Below are 25,912 nucleotides of genomic sequence, written 5' to 3'. Positions count from 1 at the left end.
AAGAGAAAGTTGGCTAAATTGTCCAAGGCAGCCTGTTTTTCCTCACAGGATACTAATACAGATGCACTACAGCAACCTACATGAGGGAAAAGTATTTGAAGAGTCACATGGGGTATGTATACATGGCTAGTAGTAGAGAAATTACCATAGTACAAAAAACTATAGCATACAAACCATAGCAAATGATTGTGGTGACAAATGCTCTTCATTTGAAGGTTCTCCATGATGGGATGATTGTGCTTCATTTTCTTTGGAGATATTCAATGACGCCAAAAAGTTCTCAATTCCAGAGTTAAGCTAAGAACAACAAATATATGTGGATGACGATGAATGTAGAAGGATATAGCAAAAGCTATTAGTTTTATGCTCAAAACTGGTAATTAAAATTTCACTCAATCATCTTCCCAGGTGTTAAACTTTGGGAAGAGAAACTAAATAAAGTATCTTTTACCTTATCAATAGCATTTGGATAACCAGTCATAACCTTTTGCTTTCCTGAGACTTCTGGACTTTCATTTCTTTTCAATAGCTTAATATTACATTTGGTAGGCCCTCCAAAAGTCTATAAAAAAGTAAGAATGAACTTTCTGTGCAAATAAATTTTATTTGCTACTTATTAATATTCATTTAGAATGGCTACAAAATTTTATGTGCTGCTTTCCTTTTCATATCATAAGGAAAAAAGGGGCCTGTAAACTTGGATGGGAAAAAAATGATTTATCTTCATTAATATCTAAATGAGACTTAGCATTTCTTTTAATCATGAACATAGGCCATAAACCACTTATATGGATGGCATGTTTGCATCCTCCTCAAATTGCTATGTTGAAACTCTAATTCCCAATGAGTATTAGGATGTGGGGCCTTCAGGAGGTTAGGTTTAGATGAGGTCATAAGTGTAGAGCCCCCATAAAGAGATTAGTGTTTCTTATAAGATGACAAAGAGAACAGAGCTCTTTCTTTCTACCATATTAGAATTTAAGAAGAGGGATTATTTGCAAGCCAGGAAAAAAGCCCTCACCAGATCCTAATTGTATTTCAAAATTGCAGGTTTTTCTTTCAAACCTTTTAAGCATTAAAAACATCATTCTGCCAATGCTTTCATCTTGGACTTCCCAGCCTCCAGAACTATGAGGAAAATAAATGTTTGTTTTTTTTTAAGCCACCAAGTCTATGGTTATTTTTGTTATAGCAATCCAAATTGACCAAGAAAACTATGATAGCAGTGATTTTAAATGTATTTTAGAATAGTGATTTTCATTCAAATCTTGTGTTTTATTTTAGCATTAAAAAATATTATTCAGAGAATAATAATGGTTTTACCAAAAGTCCATAGGCTTCACTATCATACAAAGTTTTTTTCAGTATTTTTTAATAGAAGGATATCACAGCAAAAGAGTTTTGAAATAAAAAGACATTAAAAGTCAGAAAAGTAAACTATTTACTGGTATCTACATGTTAATGGATTCTAGTTACTGAAAATATGATACTTGTCAAACTTTCTAGGATATTTTTTATAAATTTAATAGATTACCAGCTTATAAAAGTTTTTTGTTTTTGCTTTTTGTGGTGTTGGGTATCAGACCCAAAGTCTTGCATATGCTAAGGAAGTATTCTACAACTGACCTACATCCTCAGGCTGAGATCAAGTTTTTGAAAATATGTATTAAAATATAATGTGCATGCAGAGTGTAAATATCATATACATACATGTCAAATTCTTTGATTATAAAATGTATACATGCTTTTTATCAAATGCCAGGGAATATATAACATAAAATAAATGATCTCAGTTTCCCCCACACCAATGTAATTCCACAAAATTTATACCCTGCTAAGTTTGATATGTTGTTCCTTCCATATACTATCAATGCATACACAAATATATATTTCCACATGTTTTACACATATACATATAGATCTATGTATGTATATATAGACTATATATATTGAGAGAGCCTATAAATGATCAATATTTTTATCTTCATTTTTAAAATGAAGAAATTGAGTTTGTGAGGTAAAAACTCCTCAAGGCCACCCAACTACTACATGGAAAAATCAGGATTTCAGGTTCCCTAGTTTCAAAATTCTGCATTCCAACTGTTCAACCTTCCATTCAAGTGACCATCAACCTATATTTCAACAATCTTCCTGCCATACACCTTGTAGATTTGGTTGAAAAAGTCACAAAATTTAGGCAGATGCCATAGGGTTATCAACTGCATAAAGAAATTTGACTTTAGGAAGCTTACCTGCTTATTGGATGTTTTTTGTGACCTACACTCAGTTTTAGGACTCTTACACTCTTCTTTAACTAGAGACAAGAAAACAGAAATTTTGGTAAATGAAAGAGCTCACTGAACAACAATTAAATTTACCAAACATTTACCATAGCAAGGAACTGTTAATAATTCAGAGAATTTACTTTAAATTCAGAGAAATTAAGACTGATTTAAAGGATTTTATAATCTAGGGAAGGATAGAAGAGATATTTGCAGACAATAATAAGGGAAAAGGAAAGTGGCATCTGAATTAAACCTTGAAGGATGGTAGATTTCCAAAGGGAGCATAGGAATCTAAGTATTCCAGGCAGAAGGAATAGTGGAAGAAGAGCAAAAAGCAAGGAGTGCGTTACGGAACTCTAAACAAACCAGTTCCACTGGCAGGTAAGGAGTATAACAGAGCTGAATGGAACTAAAAGCAGCAGGTTAGAGCCATATCTGCAATTAAAATTGGTAGCATAAGCAATCAGAAAAGTTTTGAGGAGGTAGTAATGTGATCAGAATTGTGTTTTAGTAAGATTAAAATTAGCCTATTAGCTAGACAGAAGAAGAAAAAGAGACAAATTAGCTATTTTAATATTCCTGTTAAGGGAAAGGTGGAGAGGTGGTAGGAAAATTAAAATTTGAAAGATTATATGATTTAACAAACAAAAGTATGTAAAGATGAAGGAGATGAGGACAAGAGGCAAGAAAAGCATAATTAGTAATCAATACATACAATTCTATAATTTTGAATATACTGCATTACATAGATGTACTGTAACATTTATACCACTTTCTTATCACTGGCTGTTTATAAAGCCAATCTGGGGAGGGGCAAAGGCAGGTGGGGAGAAAAGAGAAAATAAGAAGGGAAGGAAGGGAAATAAGGAGGAAAAAGAGATGGAGGACAGAAGCAGGGAGAGGGAAAGGGGGAGGACAAGAGATGACAGGAGGGAAAGGAGAGTGAGAGAGACAAGAAGGGCAATGCCTTGGCTAAGTACTGAAATCATGACCCACCAAATACAGAGAACTCCTCAGCACAGATTGGGAGGCTTACTGGTTACAGATATTAAGGAATGTTAAATAAAACTTATAGAAGGCCATTGTTTTGGGCCAAGATCCTGCACTAGACCCTAAAAGGTCAGACTAAAAATCAAAATGGAATCAGTTCCACTAAAAGTCAAACCAAAGTTGAGTTGTTAACTTGCCTTCTGAGAACTCAGGAGAAAGAACAACTAAATTTTCCCAATAGGCCAGTTTCAACAGGCATGAGAACTAAGTTCCTTGATATCAGCTAGTTACTTTTCCATTGTTCTGTCTCCATGTCTACTACATAAGGAAAGTATCTTAAAATGATCAGTCCACTTTTTAGTCTTTGTTTCTACTTTCTTTAGCCTTTTCCCATCTATAAAACCAACTTCTTCTGCTCAGGCCATGGGAACACTTACTCTAAGCAATGAGGTGTTGCTCAATTCTACAGTGGCAAACAAAGCCAATTAAGACATTTACTTATTTATTTACTTGATTGATTGCAGTACTGGGACTGAAACTAGGGGTACTCTTACCAGTGAGCTACACCCCCAGTCCTTTCTTAAAATGTAATTTTGAGAAAGGGTATTATTACTAAGTCCATGTCAAGATGAATTGTATCAAACATTTAAAGTAACACTAATACTTCTCAAACTCTTCCAAAAAAAATACAAAAGGAGGGCTCATTTCTCAACTCATTGTATGAGCTCAGTACTACCGTGATAACAAAATCAAAACCATCCCAAGAAAAGAAAATTACAGACAACATCATTTATGAATATGCATGTAAAAAAAAACTTTAAAAAACTACCAAATCAAATCCTGCAGCACACAAAAAGGATTTACACTATGGCTTAGTTGGATTTATCTCAAGAATGCAAAGTTTGTTAAACATATGAAATATAATCAGTGGAACACACCATATAAGCTGAATAAAGAACAGATCATCTCAGTAGATACAGAATAGCACTTGAGGGCTAAGGGGTTTAAGCACAGCGGTTAGCACATACATGTGAGACCCTGTGTTCGATTCTCATTACTATAAAGAAAAGAAAAAAATAATAATAAAGAAAAGAAAGAAAGGAAGGCAGGCAAAACCAACCAACCAACCAACCAACCAACCAACAAAAACCCCAAAACAACAACAAAAATGTGTTTGAGGGGCCTAGGATATAGCTCAGTAGTAGAGTACTTGCTTAGCAAGCATGAAGTTGTGGGTTTAGTCCCCAGCACTGCAAAATAAATAAACAGACAAATAACCCAATTAAAAAATTAACTAAGCATTTGAACAGATCTCTAAAAAAGATAATAATAAGCACATTAATATCTGCTCAACATTATTAGTCATTAATGAATTGTAAATGAGAATCAAGGAGATCCTACTTCACATCTACCAGGATGGTTATCATCAAACAAATGGACAATAACAAGTGTTGTGATCAGGCTGGACACTTACATATGGAAGGCAGATGTAAATGGTATAGCCACTTTGGTATAGCAACTTTGGAAAAAAGTTTGGTAGTACCACAGAAAGTTAAGCACAGAGTTACCATATGACTCAGTACTAGAAGAATTAGAAGTAATTCTCTCAAGAGTATTACAAATATATGTTCTCAAAAAAAAAGGTACACATATATTCATAGCAGCATTATTCATCATATCTCCAAATGTGGCAACAGATGAATGGAAAAATAAGTGGTATTCACACAGTGGAATATTATTCGGTCATAAAAGGAATGAAGTACTTACAGACACAGGCTAGAACATGAAAGGACCTTAAAGGTCATGTTTTCTATTTTTTGGGGGGATACTAGGGTCTGAATCCAGGGATGTTTAACCACTGAGATACATTCCCATTCCCATCCTTTTTAATTTTATTTTTTACTTTGAGACAGGGTTTTGCTAAGTTGCTTAGGGCCTCCCTAAGTTGAGGAGGTTGATCTCAAATCTGCAATTCTCCTGCCTAAGCCTCCTGAGTAGCTAGGATTACAGGTGTGTGCCACCACACTCAGCTTCTGCTTTTATTTATATGAAACATACAGAATATGTAAATCCACACTAAGTAAATTAGAGGTTGTTAGGGCCTAGAAGAGTATTATTATTAGTGAGTATGATGTTTCTTTTTGGGGTGATGAAAATGTTTTAAATTTAGATAGTGAAAAACATAAAAAACAAAATAACACAAAACACTGATTGTGTGCTTTAAAGGATGAATTTGTTGTATGGCATGGGAAGTATACCTCGAAGCTGTTTTTTTTTTTTTAAATAAAGCAGGTGAGGCTGGGGTTGTAGTTTAGTGGTAGAGCACTTGCCTAGCATGTGTGAGGCACTGGGTTTGATCCTCAGCACCACATAAAAATGAATAAGTATACAATTTGATGTTAAAAAAAGAAACAGATAATATACAAGTAACCTTTCTAATTTAAAACTTACATTTTCTGTGAGGGTCATGTTTCCTTTGTTGGTATTTAATACTGTTGTCATTAAAGCCATATTTATGCTGTTGAGTTACTTGACTTATTTCTTGAGGTAGAACTGCACCCTGCAAGTTAAAATGCTTAAGAATAAGTTAAATAAATCTTAATATTATAACTATTACTTTTCCTCAACTTTTAATTAATAATTACTTTATTATTTTAATAAAAATTACATAGTTCCTTAGGAAAAAAGTAAGATAGAAAAGCAAACAGAATTTAAAAAACTATCCAAAATTCACCACCAGCAATAAAAATAATTTACACAATGCTCATCACTGCAAACATTTCTCCAGGCATCAGTATGACAGCAAGACAAATAGAAAACAATCCTTTCATGAAAGTGCTATTTTCTTTTTTTTTTCAAAAGTCATATTTTAATAGAATTAAAGCAAATTTTGTTTTAAGTTAAACACAGAAACTAAAGAAATATTAAACTTTAGGTAAATGTTTCTTTACAACAGAAATAGCAGCCTTTCTAGATGTGCTTTGAGATAATCCTATCTCTGGGGGAGGTGGGGGCAGGGAGTGAGCAGGAGAAGAAATAGCTCTGGACAGCAGCAAGGTAGTACAAGGACCTATGGTTGGGGCCTCCCTAAATTGCTGAGGCTGGCCTTGAACTTATGATCCTCCTGTCTCAGCCTACCAAATTGCTGGGATTATAAATTGGTGTCACTGCACTGGGCTCTTGCTAATTGTCTTAAGTACTGTAATGTCTTTCTATTATTTGATAATATCAATATTAATAAAAATCAGATACTGGGGGAAGGAACATGAAAGGGAATGCCAATTAACTAATATCTTCAATTTAAAATACATTTGAAGCCAAGATGTAAGATTAACAATTCTTAGCAAAGAGGTAAGAGTCAAAGTCATTGGTCAAGCAATAAGGCAAAAAGGGGGAAAAAACTGTTGCTGAATTTAGAGGAACAGTTCCTAGTGAAAGGTTGGAAGAGCACAAGTTAAAAAAAAAATTTGAATAGAACCAGGCATGGAGGCTCACACCTATAATCCCAATGATTTGAGAGGCTGAGGCAAAAGGTTTGCAAGTTTGAGGCCAGCCTCAGTAACTTAGTAGGACCCTCAGTAAGTTAGTGAAACCCTGTCTGGAAATCTTAAAATAAAAAGGGCTGGGGATGGAGCTCAGTGGTATAGCACCCCTGGATTCAATCTCCAGTACCAAAAAACCAAAAACCAAAGTAGTTGCATAGATGGATATAGACTACAAGGCTCTCAGGGTAATATTTCCATCCACTCATCCATTCACTCATTCATTTTAAGAGAAAAGTCTTGTTGTGTTGCTCAGACTTGCCATGAATTTTTTCCTGGCCTAGGACAGTCTCCTGACTTAAGTAACTGATAGCAGCTGGGACCATAGGTATGAATCGCAAAATGCACCTTGCTAACATTTCCTTTTAGAACAAAACTTCTTCAAAGAACTGCCGTCTCTAATTGCTGCCTCCACTTTCTCTTCCCCTTTCCCCATTTTTTCTTTAAAGTCGTCCCCCCACCCCCACCCCCACCCCACCTCAATACTGTGGATTGAACCCAGGGGTGCTCTACCACTGAGATACATCCTCAGCCCTTTTTGTTCTTTTATTTTGAGATAGAGTCTTGCTAAATTGGCTTTAAACTGATGATCTTGACTCAGCCTCTCCAGGTGCTGGGATTACAGGTGTGTACCACTGGTGTCCTCCCCTTCTCTCTTAAACACACTCCAGTTTTTTAGTCTCATCATATTACTGAAACTGCTCTTCCAGGTTCCCAATGAACTTCAGGTGCTAAACTCTATAGTCAATTCTCAGTTTTCACTTTTTTTTTTTTTTTTTTTTTAAGATTCCAGTATTAGGGATTAAACCCAGGGGGAGTTCACCATTGAGTTACATTCCCAATGCTTTTTATTTTGAGACAGGATCTCACTAAGTTGTTGAGGCTGGCTTCAAACTTGTGATCCTCCTGCTTCAGCCTCCTGAGTTGCTAGGATTAAAGGGCTATGCCACTGTGCCTGGCTTTCGTGTGTGTGCACATGCACATGTTTAAGATAGAACCCTGGGCCTCCAGATGTCAGTTAATGCTCTACCTCTGAGCAAAATCCCCTGATTCCACCCTCACTTTTTATGCCTGTTTTACCATCACATTTGCAATTTTGTCCTCTCTAGCACGGATAATGCCACAGGACACTGAAACAGATGAGGTGCTTATGGTGCAGGCTAGTGGATTATCGACAGAACAATTTTTTTTGACCCACACTGAGAAGTTAGGTTAGTAACTAGCAAAAAATTTAGCAGGAATTAACTCTTTGCCCTCTTCATTTCTTTGAGACTATTCTTTTAGCAGCATTTCTTTGCTCTTTTGTTGCTGTGCTGGGGAGTGAACTTAGGGCCTTATGAATGTTGGTAAGCTCTCTGAGCTATACACCCTCAGCCCTCTTTCATCTTCTTATCTTTATAAAGGAATATAAATTTGCTCATTCATATTTAACAAATCAACTTCTAGTGTAAGATTATACATTCAAATGGAAAAAAATAAGTTATTGCCATTAAAACCTTTGTTGAATTTAAAATATAGCTACTCTGATTTTTTAAGTAGCTTTAAAAAAAATCCAAAACTGCTGGGTGTGGTGGCAAATGCCTGTAATTCCAGCGACTTGTGAGGCTGATATAGGAGGATCATGAGTTCAAAGTGAACCTCAGCAAAAGTGAGGTGGTAAGCAACTCAGTGAGACTCTGTCTCTAAATAAACTACAAAATAGGGCTCAGAATGTGGCTCAGTGGTCAAGTGCCCTGAGTTCAATCCCTGGTACCAAAAATAAATAAATAAATAAATAAATAAATTCCAAAACTGACTTAAAAGAAAAATGTACTCTCACTCACCGGTCCTAAAATTTCATGTCTAAAAATAATTACCAAAATTCATAATCAAAATTATCTTTTTTCTATTTTAGGAGAAATTTTTAATTATTGCAAAACTGAAAGAAAAATTAAAAAAAATCTTTTTAAAACGAATTGTTCATCAAATAAAGAATACTAACCTTCTCTTGTATAGTTGGCTGGAACTGCTGAATTTTTCCAGATTCCTGTAAGGATTGCCAAATGTTGCAAAATTCATCATCATCTTTAATAGGTGCCTAGTGAAGCACAAACAATTTCTTAAGAAAATTAGACAGGACAAAAGTTCATACGAAAAATGAAATTATTTATTTATTAAAATTATTTAGTTGTAGGTTGGATATTTATTTTCATTATTTGAAATCCCTGAATTTTTGTTTTTTCTAGAGCTTAGCTCAGTAATTATGAAAGCATTCTACTAGAATGAAACTAGTCTTTTTAAATATGCAAATGTTTTGAACGGGTTTACTTAGAAAATAAAACATAAGAAAGATTATACTCGGGTACAACCAGTGATGTGATTTAAACCACACTTTTTAAATAAAAAAAGAAAACTAAGTCAAATTAAATTTCCATTTAATTTGTGTAAACTGTGAAAAACTGCTCTATTTGTGTAATATGAATTAAATTGTATTCTGTTGTCATATATAACAAGTTAGAATAAATAAAATTAAAAAAAAATTAAAAAAAGATTATATTTGTGCTGGGGTTGTAGCACAGTGGTAGAGAGCTTGCCTAGCATGTGTGGGGCACTGGGTTCGATCCTTAGCACCACATAAAAATAAATAAAATAAAGGTCCATCAACAATTAAAAAACAAAGATTATACTCAATATCTCACCAACAGCTTTTTTCCCTTCTAACATATTAGTATATAATCTCATTTATACAAACATCTAAAGATTTTGTTTTAAAAATTTCTATTTTATATAAAATAACCTCAGTAAATTTAGAAATTATCTATTAATTTATAAATTAGAAATAAATCTATAATTTGATTATTTATGATTATAATTCATAAATTATTAATTCATAATTTATAATTAATTTAATTAAATTGATTTAATGCAGTTTAAGATTCTGAAAAAACTCCAAAATTTAATAGCAGTTACCTATGCTCCTTGAAAGATTTTTGCTTGTGTTTCCTTTGTTACTATCTAATTATATGTTTTTCAACTAGTCTACAATATATATGTATTATTTGGTTTAAAAAAAAATGTGTTTAAGCCTAAAAATTGGGGCCATGAATTAAATACAGCTCAATGTTTCAGAAAAGATAATTCAGTTTTTGTGTTCAGAAAGATTAAGAAAATCATCCATGGGCTGGGGTTGTAACTCATGGTTGGAGCACTTGCCTAGCATGGATGAGGCACTGGGTTTGATCCTAAGCACCACATTTAAAAAAACAAAAAACAAAAACCAAAAACACAAAGTTATTAAAAAGAAAAGAAAATCACCCATGGATTACATGGTGGGAACTTAAAAACTGCTTTTGACAAATGTAACTCCCCTTTGAACTTTTCAATTTCTATCATTCATAGAAGATAGCATAGTACATTTAGAGTATAAGAAAAAATTTAAATGATAATTTAAAAAGTAAACATAAAAACATATTCTCAAGTTCATTCTTTCAATTAATCTAGTTTTATTTTTTATGTTTTTAAATTGTAGATGGAAATAATACCTCTATTTTATTTATTTTTATATGGTGTTAAGGATTGAACCCAGTGCTTCACACGTGCTAGGCAAGTGTTCTACCAATGAGCTATGATCCTTGCCCTAATGTATTTTATTTTTAATAAAGCTAATTTAATAGCAGCAGAATGAATTCTTTTCTTCTTCCTTCTTTTCTTTCTTTCTTTCTTTCTTTTTTTTTTTTTTGGTGGTATAAGGATTAAACCCAGGGACCTTTTGCTTCCTAAGCAAAACTTCTACCACTAAGCTACATCTCCAGCCCTTAAAAATTTTATATTTTGAGACAGTCTCAATAAATTGCCCAGGCTGGCCTTGAACTTGTGATCATCCTGACAGTCTCTGGATGAGCTGAGTAACAGCATTCTTTATTAGCCTACTATTTTAAAACAACTTTGAAAGTGATTTGAACTATACTTTTTAAATAAAAAAGGAAAACTAAGTCAAATTAAATTTCCATTTAGAAAGTCTGCCACGATTTGTGATTTTGTAAAGAAGATGGAGAGAAGTTAAACACTGACTTACTTGAGTAGGAACAAAAAGTGACTGAGGAGAATGGTTGAGGCCTCCTAAATGTGAGGCGGAAACTGATAAATTTGGGCTATAGTGATTCACAGCTGGCTGTGGTTTCACAATGGCTGTCAACTTCTGATTTCCTGTTTCAGAGCGACTCCCATGAGAAAGGTTCACCAAGGCACTTGTTGGTAGTCGATAACCTCTACCAGGTGAGCACCTAAAAGTAAAATGGTTTATCAGGATCAAAAGGAAACAATACTAAATATGCTAGGGAAAAGAATCAAATAATTTGGGGGGAGACAATCCATCATAAGAAGTAATAAACTGGATTATAGGCATGCACCATCGTGCCTGCTCATTTTTACATTTTTAAAAAGATTTTGAGATAGTGTCTTGCTAGGTTGCTGAGGCTGGCCTTGAATTTGTGAATTTCCTGCCTCAGTCTTTTGTCACTGGGATTACAGGTGCCACCACACCAAGCAAAAGTATATAGTTCTTTTATAAGAAACTTTTTTCACTGAAAGGTTGCTATAAAATACCAATTTTTATGAGAACTACACTTAGCAAAGATTCCATATTATGAAAATCAGTATTCTGCAGGCAGTTAATCTTTTACATAGCCCTCTATCAGTCAAGCAATCCACTGCCCTTAACTAGGAGAGGGAAAAAAGACACTGGGAGGAAAAACCTAAAAACAGACTAAAACTATTTTCAAAGGTTAGTTGGCTAAAGTTACTAGTAATCAAACATTTTTATGAAAAATAAAATCAAATAAGGATCCAGATTCTGTTGCTGCATTTGAAGAGTACAGGCAGAAAGGTCTTTGGGCAGCAAGCATATTCAGGTTTCTTTTTCTTTTTTTGTGGTACTGGGGATCAACTGCAGGGTCAAGAACATGCTAGGTTAGCACTCTACCACTGAGTTACATACCCAGCCAATATCTGAGTTTTAAAATGATAATAATAGCATCTTGAAGGGAACCATTTAGAACAAAGATTGAAGATTGTGAGTTTATGCCAGGAAGTTAAATAAGAATAATTTAAAATTTTTAATTACCCAAAAGAGAAGAGAAGAGGAAACTGAGCTAGATTCACTTTAGTCTTCTAGTTGATTTTAGAAGAGCAAAAGGAAAACTGTACAGGATTTTATTTTATCCTTATAAAAACCTAGTGAAAGAGGATACTGATGGTCAGATGTTTTTAACTAACCTACCCAAGGTTAGTTTAAGTGAAAGAGCTCAGACTTTCTAATATACCATGGTGCCTTTATACCATCATGATCTTTCCCATAAACTTTGAGTTAGAATGCTCTCAAAATGAATTCAAGTCTTACTTAAGTTAAATCAAAAACAATTCAAACCTAGTTCATTAAAGCTGCTACCTTCCTGTTCTATTGCTCTTTTCCTTCCTAGTCAGTTTTCTCAAGTGTTACCTTCATTTCCTGTCTCCACTCCACTTGCTATTCACACCTCAAACCACTCTAGTCAGGTCCACCACTCTACTGAAATATTACAAGTCACTGAATTCAAGGGATATTTCTACTCCTCAAGTTACTTAACCATAAATATCCTTTGTTATATATGCTCTTTTTTTTTCTTTCTGAGCACTCTTCACTGTTCCTTCTTCTGCCAATTAACTACTATTTATTTTTCCTTCCACTCTCTTATTACATTTTAATTAAATAATTAATACTGTAATTAGTTGCTTCATTATCTCTCTCAATAAAATTCAAACACTATGAGGGCAGAAAGCATGTCTGCCTTATTCACCATGATATACTGTGTAGTAAGTGTGGTATCCTACATAAACTATGAACTAAACTGTGGACATACAAACAAATAATGTAAAACCCGAGGCCACGTGGACATAGTCACAAAATAAAATCATTATTTGGAAATACAAACCTTATTGTTAAGCCTCCAGGAAATTCTTCATCAAATAATACTTCAAATAGTACATCAGCTTCTCTGTTAGCTGTTGAAGGAGAGAGAGAGAGACTAAAATCATATAATGAAAAATCATTGATAAGTTTTAGAGTGCTCAGAAGCTATTTTTGAAATCCATATAAAATATTCTGGATGTGAAGAATGATATATAACAATATAGTGCTTGAGAAGACCACTATACCCCAATTCCCAGCTAAGTAACCACTATCTTCAATTTGACAGTTATGATTGTTATATACATACATACATACATACATACATATATATATATATATATATATATATATATATTTTTTTTTTTTTCCTCCCCCAGTGTTGGGTATCAAAACCAAGGTCTTGGGCTGCTAGGCAAGTGTTCTAACATTGAGCTAAAAGGCATTTCTTCATACTTTTACTACACATGTACACATGTTAATGATATGTAGTGTATTGTTTTCTAAGTTTTGAAACATTATATACATGTTATCATAGACAATATATTCTTTTGTCATTGTGGGGAACGGATAAAGCATGGTATTTGCAGAGATGGAATACTGTGCGTCTAGAAAACAGAATAAACGAAAAGACACACGAATGAATCTCACAGATAGAAATGCTATTACAAACACTGCTATCACGAACATTGTATAAATCTGTCCTTTAACCATATCCTTCTCTAGGTTAGAAGTGAAATTGCTAGCTGTAAAGAATGCACTTATTTATTTATTGGATATTGGGGACTGAATGCAAGGGTTCTGTACCATTGAGCTAGGTACATAGTCCTCTTCCTTCTTCTTCTTTTTTTTTTAAATTTTGAGGCTCCTGCCAAGGCTGACCTCAAACTTATGATCAGCCTCAGCCTCCTGAACTGCTAGGATTACAGTGGGCACCACTGTACTTGGTTACATTTTTTTTTTTAAACAGCTTTACTGAGGTATAAGTAACATGGGATAAATTGCCCATATTTAAAGAATACAATTTAATGAGTTTTAACATAAGGCATTAATTATGAAGCCATCATATATAAGAATTCCTGAACTTTAGATTGGGCAAAGGGGAGGATGGGGAAGAATTATGAGGGCAGGAGTGATGGTGAAATGAGATGGACATCATTATCCTAGGTACATGTATGATGCATGAATGGTGCATCTCTACACTGTGTACAACCAGAGAATTGAAATTTTCTGCTACATTTGTGTACAATGAACTGAAATGCATTCTGCTATCATGTACAAATAAGTAGAACAAATAAAAAATAATAAATTGGAAAAAAAAAATCACTTCCCAAAGTTTTCTGTGTCCTTTTGTAATCCACACCCTCCTTCCCTGGGAAACCACTAAAAGTCTGCTGTCACCATAGGTTAGTTTGTATTTCTAAAATTTTATATAAATAAAATCAAGAATATGTATTCCTCTTTTGTCTAGCTTCTTTCAGCATAATTATTTTGAGTGTCATTCTCATTGTATGTATTAGTAGTTTTTTCTTTTTTATTGTTTAAGAAATATCTCATTGTACAGGTATCTAACAATTTATTTAACCACTCACCTGTTGATGCACATTTACATTATTTCCAGTTTTTTGGTCATTATATACAAAGCTGCTTCAAAGATTCATGAATGAGACCTTGTTTTGTTTAAGTCTTCATTTCCTTGGGTAAGTCTCTAGGGATGGAACAGCTGTGGAACAGCTGGGTTTTACAGTAGATGCATGTTTAACAGCTTTTTTAGAAACTTACTTTCCAAAGTGGCTGTATCATTTTATATCCCCACTGGCAATGTAGGAGAGTTGCAGTTACTCCACAATACTGCTAACAGTTTTGTTTTGTTTTTACTGCTAATATTTAACATTAAATATTTTAATATTTAAAATTTTAATTTGTTATATCAGACAGCAGAATGCATTACAATTAATTTTTTTTTTTTTTTTTAACTGAGGTTTGGGGATTAAATCCAGGGCCTTCTGCATGATAGGCAAGTACTCTACCACTAAGCTCCATCCTCAACTCTTTTTATGGATTTAATTTGTATTTCTTAATGATGAATGGTTTTGAGCATCTTTTCATGTTTCTGCCACATATCTTCTGTGGTAAAATATCTGTTCAGCTATTCTTTTTTTACATTTTGAATTGTTTAGTACTCAGTTGTAAAAATTACATATTCTAAACACAAGTATTTTGTTGGATTTACAGTTTGCTAATATTTTCTTTGTTATGTAGCTTGTCTTCTCATTTCTGTAATAGTGTCTTTTTTTTTTTTTTTTGGTACCGGGGATTGAACCTAGGTCCTGTGCATGCTAGGAAAGTGCTCTACAACTAGTTACATCCCCAGCCCATTTAATTTTGAGATAAGGTTTTGCAAAGTTGTCTGGCAGGCCTTGAGCTTGTAATCTTTCTGTCTCTGTCTCCTGAGTTGCTGGGATTACAGAATCGTGCTACCATATCTGGTATGTAGCAGTGTCTTTGAAGAGAAAACATCTTTTATTTCCATGAAATCCAAATGATCAATGTTTTCTATTTCAGGCTTTCTATGCGCTATTTAAGACATCTTTAACAAACTCTGTTATTAATATTTTTTCTTAGAAGTTTGTGTAATTTTACCTCTTACATAAGTCTCTGATTAATTTTAACTAATTTCTACAGAAGGTATAAGGTATATTTAATTTCTTCACTATAAAACAATTGACCATAAACATATAGGTCTGTTTCTGGAGTCTAATTCTATTCCACTAATCTACACACGGTCTGTTTTTATGTCAATCTACACTGTTTTCCACTATTCAAGCTTTATACATTTTGCAATCAGGTAGTATAAATTCTTCAATTCTGTCATTTTTTCAAATTGATCTGACTAGTCCAGAGTCTTTGGATCCTATACAGGTTTTAAAAATCATCTTGTTGATTTCTGCAAAATAGGCTTTAATAAGCACACCTGTAATTCCAGCTTCTGAGGAAGCTAGCTAAGGCAAGAGGATCAAAAGTTCAAAGCCAGCCTTGGCGATTTAGCAAGACCCTGTCTTAAAACAAAACAAAAGCCAGGCAGATAGGGAACACCTATAATCCCAGCAGCTCAGGGGAGGCTGAAACAGGAGGATGGTAAGTTCAAAGCCAGCCTCAGCAACAGAGAGGCGCTTAGCAACTCAGTGGGACCGTCTCTAAATAAAATACAAAAAAAGGCTGGGGATGTGGCTCCGTGATCAAGTGACCTTGAGTTCAATCCCTGGCACCCCAAAAAACAACAAAACAAAACAAAACAAAACCAAAACAACAACAAAAATAAATAAAAACAAAAGCAAAAAGGGCTAATAATGTAGCTTAGTATTAAAGTACCTGCCTAGCATGTGTGAGGCCTCGGGTACCAACAACAACAAAAAAAGATGAAAACAATGTAATTAATTTCTTGCTGAATTCTGGTCCTGCTTTCCTTTGTTACAAGTAAGCACAGTGCGGTGTCAGGGCTCATTTCAAATAGTCTTTCTTCCAAAAATAATTAGGATGAAAATACAATATAAAAGAATCACTGATCAATGTTACTTAATGAACTGCCCTATTTTACTTAAAATTATTTCAAGTATAGTAAAAAGTACTGCACTTTGGGAGTTGCTTGTCTAAGATATTCATGTTGGTTGATTTCATCTGTGAACTTAGGCTGTGGTGTCCAGCTGTTCGGTTAAACACTCATGTAGATGTTGCTGTGACTAACATTCAAGTTAGCAGACTTTGAGCAAAGTAGATTACTCTTCATAACTTGTGTGGGTCTCATCTGACTAGCTGAAAGTCATAAGAGAAGATTTGGGATTCCCCAAAAGGAAGAAATCTACCTCCAGACTCAAGCAAAATCAGCTCTTGCTGGAATTTCCAGCTTGTAATTTTGGAGTTGCCAGTCTCCATAGCTGAGCCAATTCCTTAAAATCAATCAATCAATCAGTCAGTTGCTCTTCATTCAACCAGTTTTATATCTGTGGAGAAGACTACACAATATCTGCCACCATATGACCCAGCTGTACCACTCCTTAGTATTTATCCTAAAAAATTACAGTGATACATGCCTGCCCATATTTATAGGAGCACAATTTCACACTAGCCAAACTATGGAGCAGCCTAGGTGTCCATCAACGGATGAATGGATAAAGAAAATGTAGTATGTATACATAATGAAATTTTATTCAGCCATAAAGAAAAATGAAATTATGTCATTTGCAAGAAAATGGATGGAACTTGAGACCATTAAATTAAGCAAACTAAGCCAAATTATAGCTCTTCCACTTATTGATGTAAATAGAAGCAAATTGTTTGATCTCTCAGGTAAGGAAATAATATCCATCTGTCAGGTGGTTGTGAAGGTTGAGTACAAAATATTTAAGTATGTGGCATACTGTTGATACTGAATATGCCTGTGGCTGCCTATTCTTCCTTTTGGGATGGTGAGACCAAGTGGTTGAGTGCCTGGGACATGGAGAGACAGTGCTGCAAAGCATCCTGATCCCTGGGCACCTGATTTGCTGTTTCAGGTTGGGACTATTTTTGGAATCTGTTCCATAAAGTTGTTCACTCCAGGTATCTCTTTGGATACCTCAGATGCTTCTTCCTTTTTTTTTTTTTCTCTCTTCCTTTATTTCTCTCCTCCACCCCCCACTCTTCAGTATTTGATATTGTACCCAGGGGCATGCTACCCTGAGCTACATTCCTAGCCCTTTTTATTCTTTAACTTTGACATTGGGTCTTACAAAATTACACAGGCTGGCCTCAAACTTGTGATCCTTTTGCTTCAGTCTCCTAAGTCACTGGGATTATGGGTGTGTACCATCCCCCACATCTCCTTTTTATTTATTTTATTTAAAAAAATTTTTTTTTAAATATTTATTTTTTAGTTTTCGGCGGACACAACATCTTTGTTTGTATGTGGTGCTGAGGATCGAACCCGGGCCGCACGCATGCCAGGCAAGCACGCTACCGCTTGAGCCACATCCCCAGCCCCCACATCTCCTTTTTAAATTTTTGGTTAAAACACACAACATAGGGCTCAGTGGTAGAGCAAGTACTTAGAATGCACAGTGTCCTAGGTTAAATCTCTAGCACCAAAACAAAACAACATAAAAACATAAAACTTACCATCTTAGCCATTTTAAAGTACACAGTACAGTAATGCTAACTATATGCACATTATTGTTCAACAGATTGATAGGTCTGTTTTATATAATTTAATTATAGATATAAAATTTAGATTAATATACAAATTTAATTCCCAATCTTCAAATGTAAACAATGCGATGTTTATTTATTTCTTCATAGAATCCTAAATATTACAATGGAAATTAAAGTAAAGCTCTGAGCAAGATTAGACAAAAGTTTAAAGCCTGGGTACAGTGCCTGTAATCCCATTAGCTTGGGACTGCTGAGGCAGGAGGATTAAGAGTTCGAAGCCAGCCTCAGCAACTTAGAGAGATCCTGTCTCTAAATAAAATATGAAAAAGGGTTGGGATGTGGCTCAGTGGTTAAGTGCCCCCGGGTTCATTTCCCAGTACCAAAAAAAAAAAAAAAAAAAAAGTTTAAAGAAAAGTTATGAAAATTTCCTCTTAGTTTTATAAAAACATATGTTTACCCTAAAGATCTTATATAATTTCAGTGTGATAAATATAAACCAGCAAAATTTGATAGTCCCATCTCAACTTCCCCCTCTTTTAATTATGTCTTAGATGATTACACAGGCAAAAAAAAAAAAAGGGAATTTTCTCTGACAAATACAATGTAGAAGGAAAAAAAAATTTCACAAAAGCTACAACATAAAAGGATTTTTTCCTGATATATATATTTTTCTGCTTAGATATGAAAAACACACAAATTTGTGCTTTATTTTACTATATAATTATAGCTAAAGACTTATCAAGTATTGAGACATTACCTCCTTTGATTCCTATGATGGTACCCCGAAGGCCAACTGGAACCGAAAAATTCTCTCTCACGTTTACAACACGGTCAAAGAGACGAAATTCTGCATCCCGATCAGGAATGACTCCATGTTGCTGTTCTAAAGGCTGAAAAGAAGAGAGCCATTAATTCTCATTAAAAGTTTCTCTAATATATTGAAAACATTTTTAAAGCAAAAACAACTAGTTTGAATTCTTTGATAGGAACTTACTCTGTATAGCAAATGTGGCTTCACTGTCACTCGTACTTTCTTATTATTCTTTCTTTGCTGAGGAAAGAAAAAAAAAACTTTGTGTAAAATTGTAAAAGTAGAATTCACTACTTCAACATATCTGAAGTTTACAGAACCAAAAATAAAAAACAAAACAAAAAAGCTTATAAAGCCAAACGAAATGATTAATTTTAAGAACATCTAAAGTTCCGCAGCTACAGTTAAGTGGGAATAAAATAAACATTTATAAAATGCTTATAAACCTAAATTCTTATTTAAAAAATTTTAATGTAAACTGTTTTTGAAATATGACATAGAAAAATGCAAAGTTGTAAGTGTAGCCAGAAGAATTTTTTTCTTTAATACATCTGGGTGTATTCACACTCGATCTGAGCAGCACTTTTCCTTAAGCATAAAAAACCCTCTCCAGCTCCTCCTACTTACTGGCCTTCCTCAAGTAAACTTACTGCTAACACAAAAGATTAGATTTGCCTATTTTGAACTTTATATATAAAAGTGCTATCTTATGGATTTTTTTCATCTTTCAAAAGAATTATAGGAAATAGCCAGCAAAATTTTTTATAGAAGAAAGAAAGGTATAAAGTATTATCTGTGAGAACACCATGGGTTGTGTGGTATTTTTAAAAATCAAGCTTGAGTTCATTTGACAAAACCTTTGCCTTTTGATCTATTATGAAATTTGATGTCTGAATGTTTGGGATATCTACAGAATGCTGGAAGAAGAGTTTTTCCTGTTCTTTTTTACTTGTTAGTTCTGTGAACTCACACTTTCAGCATTAGCTGTCTTCCATCTATGGGAAGGCAATAATTTTACATGTTCTAGCTAATCAAACAGTGGAAATAATTTCTATCGATTGCATTCCATAAAATACGAGGTTGTTAAAATAGAGAGTACTAACCTCATTTAAAAAGTGTCAGCAGTTCTATCTTTAGATCTCTCTTTCAAACATCACTTTTGCAAATAAGGGCAAGAGGACATCAAACAACAATAAACTATAGAGTTCAGGTGTTCACATACTGTAAGTGCTCAATCCTTTAAACAGTGTCTATTTTATTATGAGGCATTTTATCTTTTCTTTCAGTAAATATTTAAGTTACATTTATGTGTCACGTAGTCATTAATCAAATTACTAGGAATAAAGCAGTGAACTGATTGTTTACTCTAGTTAAGAAAGATATAACAGAAACAAAATGGGGGCTAGGGATGTTGTTCAGCTCCCCTGGGGATGTTGAACCCATTGGAGTTCTGCCTTTTTATTTTTATCTTGGGATAGGGTGTTGCTAAATTGTTCAGGCTGGTCTTAAACTTGCAATCCTTTTATATTGGCCTTCCAAATCACTGGGATTATAGGCATGTGCCACTTGGCCTGCATGTTTGAAAATTGAAGGCAAAAAGCACTAAAAAAAAAAAAAAAAAAAGGAGCAGGAAAGAGAGATGGGCAATATGGGGGAGATAATGCAATTTTAATAAGGTGAATAATGAAGGCCATATTGATAAGGTGTCTATGTATTCAGCCCATAGCAGAATTAACAGACTGCAGCAAGTGGAATATCAGAAGAATTTAAAGGAACTGAAAAAAGAAAAAGATACCAGAACTGTGCCTGGGCTACTGCATTGGAAAAAACAACCCCAAAGCTCTAATATATACCTAGGCATTGTTATACCATAGCTCTGACCAGAGGATGTGATTATCAAACTTCATTTGTTAGGCAAATGAACACACTAGGTAATTGCCACAATATGCTCCATTCTATAGGTACTGGATGAAGAATTTGGGGACTACTCGAAAGGTGATCATTTTTAGAAATGCAGAATCTTGGGCTTGGGGTGTTGCTCAAAGGTGGAATACTGCCTCACATGTGCAAGGCCCTGAGTTCTGTCCCTAGTGTTGCAGAAAAGAAAAAGAAAAACAAAACAAACCCTCAAGCCTCACCCTAGGCTTACGGAGTCAGAACCAGTATTTTAACAAGATGCTACTATGATTTATTTGTACTTTAAAGTTTAAGAAGCACTGCTCTAAGGTGGAACCCAGAGCTTTCTTAAAAAGCTCTCCCAGTAGCTGGGTATGGTGGTACACGCCTATAATCCCAGCTACTCAGGAAGCCGAGGCAGGAGGATCACAAGTTTCAGGCCACTTTGGACAATGCAGTGAGGCTCTATCTTGAAATAAAATAGAAATAAAAATAAAATAAAGGGCTGGGAATGTAGCTCATTGGTAGAGAACCTCTGGGTTCAATTTTCAGAACCATAAAACAAAACAAACAAACAAAAAAATCAAACCTCTTCTTTAAACCCTCCAAAACAAAACCAAGAAACAATGCTGAAGAAATATATTTTATTCTATATTGAGACAATTAAAAGGCAATAATAGCTGAATATCAATGACCTTTCAAAAATTAAACTCCTGGGATAGAAGGTAAAGCTTAGTTGTAGAGCACATGCCTAGCATGCATGAGGCCTTGGGTGTGATCTCCAGTATACATCCCCAAACCCCCTTTAAATTCTTTGCGCTGAGCCTTATAATTTCCCCCCAAGAGGGGGAAAAAAAAAAAAACCCATCTAGTGGTGATTTTCTAGACCATAATCACAGAAAATTCAAGTAATAATAATTATAATAGTAGCTAATCATTATTAGGCATCAATACTAGCTAAGCATTATTAAAAGGTTAAAAACTTTTTTTTTCCTGAATTGGGGCTTGGACACAGGGCTTCCTGCATAAGTACTCTACCACAGAGTAGACCCCAGTCCAAGGTTGAGTAAATATAAATTATAAATCAAAAGAGGGATTCAAACAGAGAGTGGAGGAGATAGGTTGAGTACAGTTCTTAATTCTACTAGTGCAAAAAAGAGAGTGTTATGTTAACAATCATTTTAATAAAAAAGTATATTTGTGAAAAATAAAGTTTCTAAAAAGCAATAATATCAATCCATTTTCTTTTATTTTTTTAAATTTGTTGTTGTTCTCGTAGATGGACAGCATTCCTTTGTTTCATTTTTATGTAGGACTAAACCCAGGGCCTCATACATGCTAGGCAGGTGCTACTGAGCTATAGCCCCAGCCCCCCATTTTCTATTTGTAATATATTTTTTAAATATATATTTTTTAGTTGTGGATGAACCTTATTTATTTATTTATATGCGGTGCTGAGAATCAAACCAAGTGCCTCACACATGCTAGGCAAGTGCTCTTCTACTGAGTCACCACCCCAGCCCAATCAATCCATTTTCTATTGTACTATGGTAGAAGAGTAAAGTACATAAAATACATAAGTCTACCACAGAAGCTTGTTGCTCTGAAAAAGCAAAATATAAGAAAAAGAAGAGAGAGAAAGTAGGATTTCAAAAATTCTTACTAACTGAATGAACTTGAGTGACAAAAGTGCATTTTGTTTTATTTTTTTACTTATTTTTGTACTGGGAATTGACCCAGGGGTCTTTATCACAAAACTACATACCCAGCTTTTTGTATTTTTTATTTTGAGACAAAGTTTCCCTAAATTGCCAGACAAGACCTTGAACTTGTGATCCTACCAAGTCAGTGGGATTACAGGTATGTACCAGCCTGCTTAACTCTGAAAGCACATTTTATTTACTTGTTTATTTATTTTGGTGGTTGAACCCAGGGGTGCTTAACCACCAAGCCACATCCCCAATCCCCTGCTGAGTTTTTAAGTTTTGAGACAGGGTCTCACTAAATTGCTTAGGGCCTCATTAAAGTGCTGAATTTGAATTTGTAATCCTCCTGCCTCTGCCTCCCAAGCTATTGGGATTAAGGTATGCATCACCATGCCCAACTCAAAAGTACATTTTACTTGTAATTTTATAAAAGTTAATTAAGTAAATTATTTTCTACAAACACATGAATTGTACCTTGAAAGAACGTAGTTATTAGAATAGATAGAAATGGGGATTAACCTTATTTCTCAATCACAAACTTTCTATCATGAGTAGAGTTTCAAAATATTAATTCTTAAAACTGGAAACATTATAAAGAAATAAAATTTAAATGCTATAGCTTTTGTACATTAAAGTATATCTGTTCAGATGAACTTACTCATGCCATTGAAAATGGTTGGAATGCTTTTTAAAATTATAGAATTATTTTAATTAGAATCATTGAGTATTGATATTAGTTGGTAGAAAAAACTTAATTATTTGTAAAATAATATATAGTACATTTAACTTAAAATCTCATCAATAATTTTGTTATTCAAAGCTGATACCTTGCACTTTTCAACTTCTTCCTCGATTTTCTCGACAATAGCTGCATCCAGAATTTGTAAATCACAAGAAGAACGAGACAAAGTACTGACAGGATGTCCTTTTAGCCAAGTAATAATTTCTTGAACTTTCTCTGCACTATAGTAACAACAACAACAAAAAAAAAACAAAATATTTTCCACATTTATTAAGACTTTGAGAGCTTATATTAGAGAGCTGATATAAACTTTCTGAGAACTGTGGCAAATTTATATAATTAATAATTAGTGAAATTAACTAAGTCTAATTATAAATCTAATATAAAATGGACATGCTATCTCTCAATAATAAAGAATACAGAAAAAAATCAGTTTAAAATTATTCGCTGACATCAACAAAATCATTTCTAATGAGCTGTTAAAGGAAAAACAAAACAAAAGGTAACATGAGAATTTTTGATAAACTAGGTGCACTCTTTAAGGAAACCATTAAATTGAATTATGAGTCAATAAATACCATAAATCTTGCTTACCCATTCTCATTTTCTCCAGGCCAAATGTCATCTTCATAGAACACATCCTCTTGGCTATTTTTGGCTATATAACTAAATAGTTCTGGTGCTCTAGTCAAACAAACAAGAAACAATATTGCTGTAAAAACACATATGGCTCATTTCACATAAATTTCCAGGAAAATAATTTTAGATCTTGAGGGGGACATGTAACATTACCAAACAAATATTACAGTATTCTTAAGGGACACTTTTAATAAGGAATAGAGACTGAATGATTTGAAAACCAGAATATACTTATACCTTTTAAAAACTCCCACTGGCTGAGGGAGAAATCCCTAGACTTATAAAATACTTCAATGATGACTCCAATTCTTTGACTACAGTGACAGGAGATAAATGAACAAAAATATTTATAAGCTCATTTTCTAATGTTTTCAACAAAGCTGGATCACTCTATAATACAGCAGACCAAAATGGATTAATAGTTTCTTCTGATATTCCTCAAAACTCCATTTGTTTCTGAATAGTGCAGGACTTTCTGGTATATAAAAGCAGATTGAACACGTGACAGTAAAGTATAAAGAAGCCCATACATCTAGAACACAAAGACAGAAGCAGAGTATCTGATAGCATGTAAGAATTGTTAATGAAATTTCAGAAGTTGGAAACCGGGTGGGTGAGTATTGTAGGTATTCTTAGACAGGAATAAGCTGAATCCTAAATTCCCAGTAGGGGAAGTCACCAATAAGCAATTTCAACCAATCACAAAAAGGGTTCAAGTGCTTTTTTCTTTATGTTTATAAAGTGGGCTTAAGGCAAGCATCCTCTATTCTCAAAGTCTCCCAGTTTGTGAATTGTTACTTTGTATGCATTTCTTTTGCTTGGTTAATTTCCAGAATACCAGCAGAATACTAGCAGTCAATTTTGTCCCCCACATCCATATTGTGCAAGAAGTCCGGAGGATACCCTCGAGCCTTCTACAACAGAAAAACATAAAAACAATATAAGAAACAAGAACTACAGAACCCTGCACAAACTCAGGTACACTTGAAGGTTGTAGCATGAAGTAAGACTTAATAGGATTTTAGTTGACAGTCATGTATTGGTTACTTGCCTACCACCCCAACAGAAGACCTCGTCAAACAGGGGATACCCTAACCTTAGGTACACCAGAACTCAGGCAGCTAGGAAGTGGTGAAGAGGTGCCATGATGAAAACGGGATTAATGAAAGCATAAATCCTTTATGATGCATCACTAAGAAGCAGAATGTCTCTAGGAAGCCAACTCTGAGATGGAGATAAATATAGAGGAAGTATATAGTAAAAAGTGCTTGTGGAATTAACAAGTGTGGAAGGGTAAAGAGAGGAAGGAAGCAGAATTGGGCACAAGGAGAAACTAAGTTGTGATTCATTCTGAAAGAATTCCCTGGCCAAACCTATAAAGATCTCAAATTTGCATGGCCCTTCAGACTTGTCCTGAACTGGAGTAATCAGGTTGCTTGGACCTTTATCCTGCCTTCTAGGTCAGGCACTGGATCTGTGGCTACTGTAGAAAGAGCATGCAACTTCAGGAATTCTTGAAGAGGGTTAGCAGCTGGGAGCCCTCAGCATCGTTACTGCTGTGGGGGGACCGGGCCATTCAGTCCTGAAGAGAGATATGAGGGGTGTATCACAGTAACCACTTGTTAGTGAGGCCTTTTCTCCAGTCTATTTCCAGAAAACTAGCAGTTAGTTTTGTACCCCACATCTATGGCTCAAGGAAAAGGCTGAAGGATATCTCTCTTGGAAAATTAGCCAAAGAGAAAAGAAATATATATGGAGTGATACCAGGAGGTCCTTTTTAGAAATAGCGAAGTCCTGTATAAGCCCCACTCAAGTTCACTTTCAAAATCCTGAGGGAAAATGATCTCCAATCCAAACAAGCATGGAGAAAAATAAAGGCATTTCCTGGCATGCAAGCTTTCTCAAAAAGCTACCAGAGTTAAATGCTTCATCAAAAAGGAGTCATAAACAAGAAAAGAATACAGTGTAGGAGTCAGAAAAAAGAAGGCATCCTACACAGAGGAAGGTGAAGGGAAACTCTAGGATGACAGTAAAGGGAAATTCCAGTATGAGAGCTGTGCAACAGCCCTAGAGAGCAATCAGCGTGCCAATGAGGCAGGATCATGTAAGGTTCCAGGAAAAAGTCTTTAAAAAGAAAATGGAATTCAGAGATCCCCTGATCTGTTTGACAGTATTGAGTTTCAAAGCTATG

At 34.5% G+C, this 25,912-nt stretch overlaps 1 protein-coding gene across 1 annotated transcript in view; it reads right to left on the bottom strand.

The window, feature by feature from the left end:
* The window catches only part of Xrn1 (5'-3' exoribonuclease 1), a 115,119-nt gene that overhangs the window by 25,880 nt on the left and 63,327 nt on the right, over nt 1-25,912 (bottom strand). Inside the window, exons 26-35 of the mRNA XM_076867577.1 lie at nt 23,677-23,766; nt 23,168-23,303; nt 18,922-18,978; nt 18,685-18,817; nt 12,766-12,835; nt 10,872-11,079; nt 8,799-8,894; nt 5,727-5,835; nt 2,253-2,314; nt 175-297 (exon numbers count right to left, since the gene is read on the bottom strand). Coding sequence (XP_076723692.1) covers nt 175-297; nt 2,253-2,314; nt 5,727-5,835; nt 8,799-8,894; nt 10,872-11,079; nt 12,766-12,835; nt 18,685-18,817; nt 18,922-18,978; nt 23,168-23,303; nt 23,677-23,766 — 1,084 coding nt within the window. The remainder of the gene's footprint in view (nt 1-174; nt 298-2,252; nt 2,315-5,726; nt 5,836-8,798; nt 8,895-10,871; nt 11,080-12,765; nt 12,836-18,684; nt 18,818-18,921; nt 18,979-23,167; nt 23,304-23,676; nt 23,767-25,912) is intronic.

Source organism: Callospermophilus lateralis, chromosome 10 (assembly GCF_048772815.1).
Source record: "Callospermophilus lateralis isolate mCalLat2 chromosome 10, mCalLat2.hap1, whole genome shotgun sequence".
In the NCBI taxonomy this organism is placed as follows: domain Eukaryota; kingdom Metazoa; phylum Chordata; class Mammalia; order Rodentia; family Sciuridae; genus Callospermophilus; species Callospermophilus lateralis.
This window is presented reverse-complemented; position numbering and strand designations above follow the sequence as displayed.